The sequence below is a fragment of the Morus notabilis genome, unplaced genomic scaffold (assembly GCF_000414095.1).
Source record: "Morus notabilis unplaced genomic scaffold, ASM41409v2 Scaffold73, whole genome shotgun sequence".
NCBI lineage: Eukaryota > Viridiplantae > Streptophyta > Magnoliopsida > Rosales > Moraceae > Morus > Morus notabilis.
Genome location: NW_010358777.1, coordinates 1,338,490 through 1,348,382, shown reverse-complemented (window position 1 = coordinate 1,348,382; position 9,893 = coordinate 1,338,490). Strand labels below are relative to the sequence as shown.

The window sequence follows — 9,893 nt, the reverse complement described above, 5'->3', positions numbered from 1 at the left end:
TATATATAAGTTAATGAGATTAATTTATTCGTGCATAAATTAATATAATCTATAGAGTATCTCAAAAGTTTTATGAAAATTTTTGTTATACACGATCCGCCTCTTCCCCGCACCACCGCGCTTCCGCAGCCGGATTCGATTCGTCAACCAACAGGTTTATGTTCAATTAATCTTAGTGGTAGGTTGGCAAAACACTTTAAACCCGAAGCAAACGAACATTATGCCATGAGGTTATGCATAAACCGGCAACCAATATGCTACCAAAGTATTAGCTAACGTCGGCAGAATGCTCAAGCAAGGCATTCAAAGTGAATTAAATCAACCATACCAACTAAGACTAATGGGATCAACCGGCAACTAAATATTAACCAACCATCGAATATCACTCGACATAATGAACTAGGCCATTAAATACAATTACATCATCATAGCCATGGTCAAATGCAATCTAGAAAGTGAAAAAAACCAGAAACAGTTTCGGGTTTTTTCCAGAAACTGCACAACAGGGGATTCCAAATAGACACATGAGCAATATAAAAACACGGCAGGTATCAATGAGTAAATGCACAGCGATTGATAATCAATAATCATATCAATACAAAGTACAACCTACAACAGAACATGCCCGGAAATCGTTTGGAGTCTTTTTTGCTTTTCGTGGTTTTTCATTAAAGTTTGATTCTATTTGGATCATCAATGTTTTATGTTCATCAATGGTTTGTATAGCTAAACAATTATGCTAAGTAATGCTGGATTATTCATGAATAGAGACCAATGCCCCCTCTAATATATTGTGTGTGTGTATTGCGTTTATCCTTAAGATCCTCTAAATACAATAATGAAAAGCTATTCTCTGCCTTTTTTTTTTCTTGTCACTAAGTTATATAACTTTATTTTCCATTGATAATTGTAAAAGCAAAGCAAAATGCACATGCGCTAGACACCTGTGTAGCAAAGCCACGTTCAAAGACCACATGGCAAAAGTCTCACTTAAACAACTAAAGTAGAGGGTCTAAAGCTAATATGATTTGAACTCCCTAAATATTAATTCATCAATGTATGAGTTAGGTCCTTTCTATTCTACTTATGTTCTTAATAGATCCCAAATGGCCGTTAGGCTAGGAACGTGAAGACATGATTGATATCTTTAAAAATTTAATTATTTATTTATGATATAAAAATTATGCTAGAGTTTTTCACGAGAATGTTACGTTGGAAATTCAACTCTTTAAAATTGTTATTCCTCCCGTTCATTTGATTTATGGCGTAACACAGGCCTTACACCTAAAATTAAGCTCAAAATTTTCCACAAGATTAGTTTGGTTCATTCATGTTTGGTACAAACTCATACGACCATGCAAATGGGGGCAGGAGTCACCTGAAATAGTGTCTGGTTTTTTTCCAGAAACTGATCAAAAAATGGTTCCCAAATACTAGTGAGCTGAGTGTCTACAGGCTGAAATCACCAAAAAAAATCACTAGAAATCATATACATTGTTTCCCGACAAACTACCAAAATTTTTTACCCAAATATCTGTCTAAGAGTGCAATTATAGAAACCGTTTCTATACTAGTGAGCCGATGAAGTCTGTTTATAGACCTCTATAAGTTCTGGTTTTTTTTTTCACAAACTGAACAAAATGGGGTTCCAAAATCTAATGAGCCGAGTGTCTAGAGGCTGAGAAATCACCAGAAAAATCACCAGAAACCATGTGAATTCACCAAAATACTAGTTCTACGAATGCAGAAAAACTGAAAAACCAAATACAGTTTCTGTTTTTTTTTTTTTTCCAAAAACTGAACAAACAGGGGTAAATATTAGTGCTCCGATGAAGTATAGAGATCGAAATCACCAAAAAAAATCCAGAAATGGCAATGTTTGTTTTCAGAGAACATAATGAATTCACCAAAAGGGTTTGCTCAGAATGCAAACTAGAGACCAAAGAAATCATCTAAAACTGAAATGAGTTTTTCGCATAAACTGAACAAGTAGTTGAAATACTTACCGAATTGGAGCCTATGGAGGAAGAGATTGGATTCCCTTCGAGATTCCCCAAACGCAAGGAAGGGTTAACAAGTCTGAGGTACCGGCGATGACAGAGGTAGGGGAAGTAGGTTTGATGTCTCGGCTGGAGAGATCGACGGCGCACACTGTTGCCTCTACATCGAAGTACGCTGTTCACCCACCGAAGTCGCCGAACCAACGGAGTCCCCACAAATTTCCCTGTTTTGAAGGGGAAACAAGAACGATGACAATGGTGGGGGAAGGGGGACACAAAAGATGCAGATGGGAACCGAAATGGTGGGCTAGGGTTGAAATCTAAGATTGGGGGAAAAGTGGTTCAACAATGCACAACTCTCAGAAATCGATGGAATAACGTTGAAGGAGCAGATCGTGGCTGTTGGTTGAACGATAAGCGAGAAGAATTCCGGAGAATATCGGTTACAGGAGAACCACGGGAAACGGCAAGCAGATCTCAGAATCTGCACTGTAGAAGTGCAGAGAAATAACTCGAATCGCAGGGGAGAGTGCAACTCAGAAATGGGTTGTAACTCGAATTCATTTCCGAGTTCAAATTCAAGTTTTCAAACACCGAACGTGAACTTGGGCCAGTTTCCTTACTCAAGTGGGTCTTTCTTGAGTAAGTTAGGGCAAACGAACAGGCCCTTAGCTTCTCAAGTTGAGTTTTGAATACATCTCAAGTTTGAGCCATACTTTCTATACAAATTCAAAACAACTTAAATAGAGAAATCATTGTAGTTTGTACAATGCGTTTAAAACTTTTATATGAACTATGGCCTACAATCCTTTTCCGGTTTTCTAATTTTTTGGTTGAGAGATTCATAGCTGATTCAAGTTACACAATGTTTACATTCCATACACTGAAAAAAGCTTTTTTTTAACAAAACGGTCATTTGATGATTCCTTAATCAGAAAAACACGCCCTTAAAAAGTTATCATGTAAAAAACCTTGGGGCCACAGGGGCCAAAAAAAAAAAAAAAAAAAAAAAAAAAAAAAAAAAATCCTTGTTTACAAGACCCTCAGGAACGGAAGAACCATTTCGACAAGGTCAACTGCATTTATCTATCGAGGGGCTACCAAAGAAAAAACCGACCACTTTGAAAGCAAAATATTTCTTATATTTTCTTCTTATTTATAAAAATAAAAAAGGTCAAAAGCAACGAAAATTGCGACAGGTTCAAATTAAATTATAAAGAAATTCGATTTACAAGGACCCTAACCATGGCCACCTTAGTCGGCCCAACAACGTCGTTAAATGAAGACAAAAGCTACATCCCTTTGAAGCATTTCAAAACCATCATCTTTTGCAAAGCATCAAGGGGAAAAAGGAAAAGCTGAGACCACCACTGCAAGCTTCAAGAGGAAACAAAAGGGTCCTTGATCTGATAATGAAGCAAACGACAGGAACTTTCTAAGTATGACTGCTTCACTAATCAACTTCCAGCAATAGATCCTAAGGTTGCATCTGAACAATATGAATATTCTGCTCCTTTTAAATCCAAAAACACATGACGGTGATGCGTAGAATTATATGCACCTGAAAAGGGTCATCCCCGCATGATTTTCCATTCAAAACAGATTGGCTCAACCAAATAGGCATCTGTCAAATTGAGACTGAGTCAATTGGGATTATTTCGCAATCTTGATTTTCTTCTACTGATTATCTCAGCTGCCCAGCTCTTTCCAATTTCAGTTTGAAATTTTCCTGATCAGAAGAATAACGATGTGAAAATGATGGACAGAAAGTGAAAAGAAAAAATAAAAAGAAAACACATCAGCATTCTGCGCAACAGTTAAAACAGGAAATAGACAACTCGTTTTTACCTGCTGTTGAAAGGAAAAACTCGTCAAGCACCTTCCCATGCTCTGTAACGCCATTATGATATCAATGACAAAAGATCAGAGACTCCAATGCATATTCTAAGCAAAATTTTCAAAAGAAAAAAAAAACAAGAAGAAGAAAAAAGATTACCTTTTTCATATTCCAATGCTTGGAGAATCATTTCAACCTGGACGAGTGAGATGCAGAGTGTTAAGAGAAAAGGATACCTTAGAACATGGTGAAAGAGAACAAGGAGATTATCAACAAGGATCTAGTAATGTGTTTGCGCCAGTTCGGAAGAAGTTGCAGATGAATGGCAAAGTTTTAATTTTATCTAAAAGTGTAACAGAAGGAACAAAAAAAAAAAACAAATTGTGAATAAGTACGATGCAGCAATAAGATGACATAAAAAATGTATTGGAAAATATAGACATAAAATGTCTAGTTTCAAAACAATATCCTGTGGTGGCAAAGAACAGCAACTTAAGAATTATCAGTAACTTCGGTTTTCAAAGACATAACACACAACACCACCACCAAAAAGCACCCAGAAAAAAAAAAAAAACTTATTGCCTGTATAATGCAAGATGCCTCTATGAAGGATAATCCAAACAATAGCTTCACCGAGACTGTAATTAACAAGTTATTCAGATTGCAGAGCTTTCCTGAAGAAAAATTTATTTTACATGTGCATAATGAAGATTGAATACATATTTTGCTAATAAACTTTTTTTTTCATTGATAAACAAAAAACAAAAACAAACTCCGATGTTACCTTTAAAATTCCAAAAAGTATACATTCAAAATGTCAAAAGATACATACTTTGTCAAAATCTTTGACAAGATTAGCTTCTATGGAAGAATTATTTTCATACTCTTCCCAGAGTTCTTTAATCTCTTCAGCTGCAGTCAACACAAAGTACAAAATAAATTCAATTTCTAGAGTGAACATTTATATTTTATAATAGTTAGGAAAACTTATAATAACAAACATCAAATCATGATCTCCTACCCCTCGCACCCCCACCGAGAACTTCACACATTTCATTTAAAGCTGCCCGCTCCCTCCTGCTCTTTTCTTCTTTGGGCACACCATCAGACGGTGTTATATCTCCAACAATTGCTATCAAGTCACAACCCGGATCAAATATTAAAATAACACTGAGCACATATACATACATGCCAACATAAAAGACAGATACATGCATTCCAACATAAGATTTTTGGAGAATTTTGGCATACAGATTGTACAACATGTAAATAAATGTGTCCAGTTTAAAAAATTAGCCCTGTATGGGTAATGATCCTAAACAACCTTGGGAGTGGTTTATTAAAAATTATAGGTTCCAGGGTAAAAAGTTAGCCCTGTACGGTTAATAGATTTCAAACATACGTAGGCAGACTGTTAGGAACCTAATATTTAGAAGTCTTTTTCAATAGTCTTAAGGAGAGTATAAATAGGGGGTTTAGTGGCTAGGGAGGGGATAATCAGATTTGTAGAGAGTGTCTAGTGCTGTGCACTATTTTGGAGGTCGGGGGTCCTCGAAACCGCCCATCTATCTTGTAATTTTCCATTTCTAGTATTGTGAATGAAGCATAGATTTTCAGAATCCTAACAATGGTATCAGAGCATCTACGATCCATGGAGCTTTTTGAGTTAAGCGAGAAACTTAGGGCTGTTCTAAGAGCTAATCTCAAGGTTTCTGGAGGGAGTATTGGGGGGCTCCGGGACCAGGTGGGGAAGGTTCGGACTCAGATGGAAGACGTGCAGGCGGTGCTGCGGAGGATGGAGGCACTGCTGGCGGCGCGGCCGATGGCCGGGAAGGCCGAGTTGGGTCGCGACGGCGATCGACGAGACGGGGAGAGGCGAGATCGCGCGCCTCGGGGCGAGGAGAGCCCATATCGCGTCGACCCAAGCAGAGTGGAGGTGCCAAATCGGGCGGATCTTCGCCGGGAAGCGCCGATTTGCGAAGATCGAGGCCGCGAGAGGGAGTTCCGACGCCGGAGAGACGTGGGTCTCATGGAGGACCGCGAGATCCGTCGCGATCTGGGGCTGGGTGGTCCGGATTTGCAGCGTGAGGGGTTGTTTGACGACGGGAGGAGGGCGGACGGAGGTCGCGACCGTCGGGAGAGGGCGGCGGAGCTTGTGCGGCGACGAGAATCAGAGTGGGAACCGGAGTTAGAGGAGGAGAGGCTTGCTCCGGGGCTAGGACGACATGGGTACCCTCGGAACAGGGAACCCATCCCTGTTTCGGTAGCGGTTGGGGCTGATTCCAGACCGATTTGGACCGGGCCTCGCGATTCCGGCGTGAAAGGGGCTGAATCTGGTGCTACGGAGACAGATCCCGGCGCGACGGAGGCTGGGCTTGACGATTTGGCTGCTGTTTGGACCGGGCCTCGCGATTCCGGCGTGAAAGGGGCTCTGGTTCCGGTGCTACGGAGGAAGATTCCGGCGGAATTGGAGTGGGGTCCATGAATTCCGACGCCCTTAAGGCTGGGTTTTGTGATTTTGACGCCATTGGGGCTAGCTCCGGCGAGATGATGGCTAGGACGGGGAATTCCGATGCGAAATCCGGCGATTTTGGAGCTGAATCCCAAAATTATGTTCGGAAGTGGGCTGGGTTTAGTGTTTTTGGTATGGGTAGAGTCAATTTTGGGGTTGGGCCTCGTAATTACAATATTAGTAGGCCTAATTCTGGTGCAATGGCAGTCGAGCCTCAAAACTTTAACACGTTTGGGGCTGGGAATGGTACGATTGCAGATGAGAATGAAGAAATTGGTGAGAGTGAGGCTGAAAGGTTGATGTCCTGGTTGGCTAAGAAGGAAACTCCCTTAGTGAGGATCGATTTGCCAATATTTTTTGCGAGGATAACATCAATTTGGGGACTCAAATCAAGGAACTAACAAAGCCTTTTATTCTTAATCATTTAGATGTTATTTTTCAATTTTATTTCTTGATTTTCACCTTGAGGACAAGGTGATTCTTTGGGGCGGGGGTAATGTTAGGAACCTAATATTTAGAAGCCTTTTTCAATAGTCTTAAGGAGAGTATAAATAGGGGGTTTAGTGGCTAGGGAGGGGATAATTAGATTTGTAGAGAGTGTCTAGTGCTGTGCACTATTTTGGAGGTCGGGGGTCCTCGAAACCACCCATCTATCTTGTAATTTTCCATTTCTAGTATTGTGAATGAAGCATAGATTTTCAGGATCCTAACACAGACTTCCACAGACCTTCCTACTCTAACATGCCATGGCAACAGCAAACAAACGAACCACCTTAGACCTTCTCTATAAAAATAAGTCTTCCTTTCTCACTAAAACCATACATCCAGTCTTCTGATAGCTCATGATTCTAATCTTGATTCCAAATAATATAGAATTATGCCTCATAAAAAGGTCCCTAGTAGAAGCAAAATCGGTTCTTTACTAAATCAAGTCTTCAACTGTAGCATTGTTAGTGACATTATAGCGCAAATATACAAAGCGTCAAGTTCTCCAAATTTTATACGACCACAGAAGTTTATTGTGTCAGATTGATAGATTCCATTAAGAAAAATCTACAAGAGTGAAACACAATGTTGGGATCCACCACGAATAACTAGAGTATAAAGGAAAAGAAGATACCTTCTGCAATATCATGCACAATTGCGATCTTAATACATCTGTTGAACCAAGGACAAAAGATTAAAAAAATGAATGAATCCGGATGAGAATACTTATAGTTGAAACTATAAACCAAAATAGCTAAAAGGACAATACTACGAGTACCAAACTGTCCACAAATTCAGAAATCAAACGATGTGATAGTACACATGTCAATATCTAATTGATTAAACAAGACATCCATAACTAACTTATAGACGATGTATGAACTATATATATATATTGAAAAGAATCAATCTTTATTAATACTGAAGGAAAGGGAAGGGAGGGAGAGAGGCATCCTCCACTAAACCAAACCCAAAAAACTAAAAAGATCAGAACAATTAAAATCAATGACTAAACAAGCAAACTAGGATAGGGCTCATAAAAAAGGAGCCCAACTCCTAATAAAAGCCGAAAAAATTGGTCTACCAAATTCTTTATCCCTATACACCCACAAAGAAACCCAATACTGAACTTTATCCCAAAGAATAGACCCATCCTCCTCCTTATCCTCAAAGATTCAGTTGTTCCTTTCTAATGATGTATGAACTATATTCAAACAAGTCAATTGCCAAATCATTTGATATACAAAATAGGTGAACAATTTGGTGTTGTAGCATTAATAAAATCTTTAGACAGACGGGCAAAGCCACAAAGTAGCAATCTTCAAAGATCATATGCTTCCCTAAGATCAACAAAGGAAGAGAGAGGGGAGGACGGATAGAGAGAGAGAAATGAATGAATCACTTCTTTAGATAATGGAAATAACAATATATTTATAAACAATGACACACGTGAAGAAACATTTTATTACAAACACCACAAATGCATGTCTCAAAATCTTGTAGATTTTAGAACCCTTTACTATTTTGTCCCAACATTTGTACCCCTAAAAAGTTGATATTGTAATTTCGTGATATACCATGGAACTGTTTTTTCCTAATTATGTGTTGTTATGGTAACCTTCCTGAAAGTCTCAACTTTGAGGAAAGAATATAGAGCATAAACCTCGGTATAAAGTGGAAAGAGAAAAATCCAACCTTTCTTTGTTTACACCAGGAAGATCAGTGGCAATCAAAGACATCAAAGCCATGCGGTACATGTGATCAGCAATAGACTCAGGACTCTTTATTCCATGGTTGATCCATCCCTTTCTTTTAGTGGTCTACAAGGACAAGAGAGTAAAAAGGGATGTAAATATTGCAGACCAAATCCCTCTAACAACATATGCTAAAGTGTAAAGCTCTTTTTACTCTTTTTTATGTGATGATACAGAAGATTCTTCAAAATGACTTTTTTCTTTTCAAGAAATAACATTTTGAAGGGATTCTTACTAAAGTGTCTATTTTGCAAAATATAGCATATCTATCAATGTTGAGAAGAATTTCAAAACATCTCTAAAGCTTAAAAAGCATTCGAGAAAATAACCGGCTCTTTCGTATAATATGTCACAAATTCAATCAATGTTTCAAATGATATGAGATTAAACTCCATCAGTTCCAGAAAATTGGTAACATTTCATATCTACATCACAAATGAAATTGAATTCATCAGTTTTATAGAGCTCAAATTGAAGACAAGTCATGCAACATTTCAGCGCCTAGCAATGAAAGACCATTCCAGACAACACAACAGAGATGCTATTTTCCTTCTAATCACTTTGCATGGTTTTCTCGGCAACCAAACAATGAAATTAGGGATTTTTTTTCTTCTTGGCGATCATACCTTAAGGCGACGACACAATGTGAGAAAATCAATAGCGGAGGAAGTCGTCGGCGAGGCAATCGAAGCTTCAGAGTCGTTAAAGCTCGTTGAAGGCCTGGACCGGAACATGTCTGGACCGTGCTTCTGAGAGCGAACCGAGACAAGCCTCGGGGCCGGAGGCTCGGAGAAGAAACCGGGTCCGGAGACGGTCCGATTGCGGAAAGAGAGCGGGGAACAGGGACGGAGGCTCCGGCCCAGCTGAGCCGTGCAGCGACTCGGAGAATGAACCGCCATTTTTCTCCCGAGATTGAAATGTTGATCTCCACGCCGCCACCAACGACAATTCTCTATCTGAAAAAGTGAAAAGCGTTTCTTTTTCTTTTTTTTTATTTTTCTAATGAAAAGCGTACTGTTTTTTATCTGGGTTTTTTTTCGCCCAAGAACGTACGGCACAGAAAACGATTTTTTTATACAAAAAACGTTTTTTATATTATTTTTCTTTATACTTTGTTTACATTAATTTTGAAACTTCTCCTTTATAGCTCTCATGATCATAAACCATACTCCTCCTTGTCTTCGAATTTCAAAATGTTGTCTCTTACCACAATTTATAAAAGGTTAAAAAAAACTCTGTATCTGTTTGGAATTGATTTTTATTTAAAAAAAAATGTATCTGTACATTTTTTGAGACACGAAAAT

The 9,893-nt window shown here is 38.8% G+C and overlaps 1 protein-coding gene across 4 annotated transcripts; it reads right to left on the bottom strand.

Moving 5' to 3' along the window:
- Positions 1-3,164: 3,164 nt before the first annotated feature.
- Positions 3,165-9,618, bottom strand: LOC112090648 (HD domain-containing protein 2 homolog). 4 transcript variants are annotated; one of them, XR_002901748.1, is made up of 9 exons: positions 9,216-9,618; positions 8,531-8,655; positions 7,470-7,507; positions 4,859-4,969; positions 4,670-4,749; positions 3,997-4,033; positions 3,849-3,890; positions 3,562-3,729; positions 3,165-3,406 (listed from the first exon to the last, which is right to left on the bottom strand). XR_002901748.1 is itself a non-coding variant. In XM_024162487.1 (8 exons), exons 1-8 carry the CDS (start codon positions 9,486-9,488, stop codon positions 3,644-3,646), a joined length of 792 nt encoding a protein of 263 aa, XP_024018255.1. In that variant the 5' UTR covers positions 9,489-9,618; the 3' UTR covers positions 3,165-3,643. The 4 variants fall into 4 exon arrangements, 2 of the variants coding, with proteins under 2 accessions (XP_024018255.1, XP_024018256.1); XR_002901749.1 differs by having other exon boundaries at positions 3,345-3,377; XM_024162487.1 differs by having other exon boundaries at positions 3,165-3,729.
- Positions 9,619-9,893: the final 275 nt, after the last annotated feature.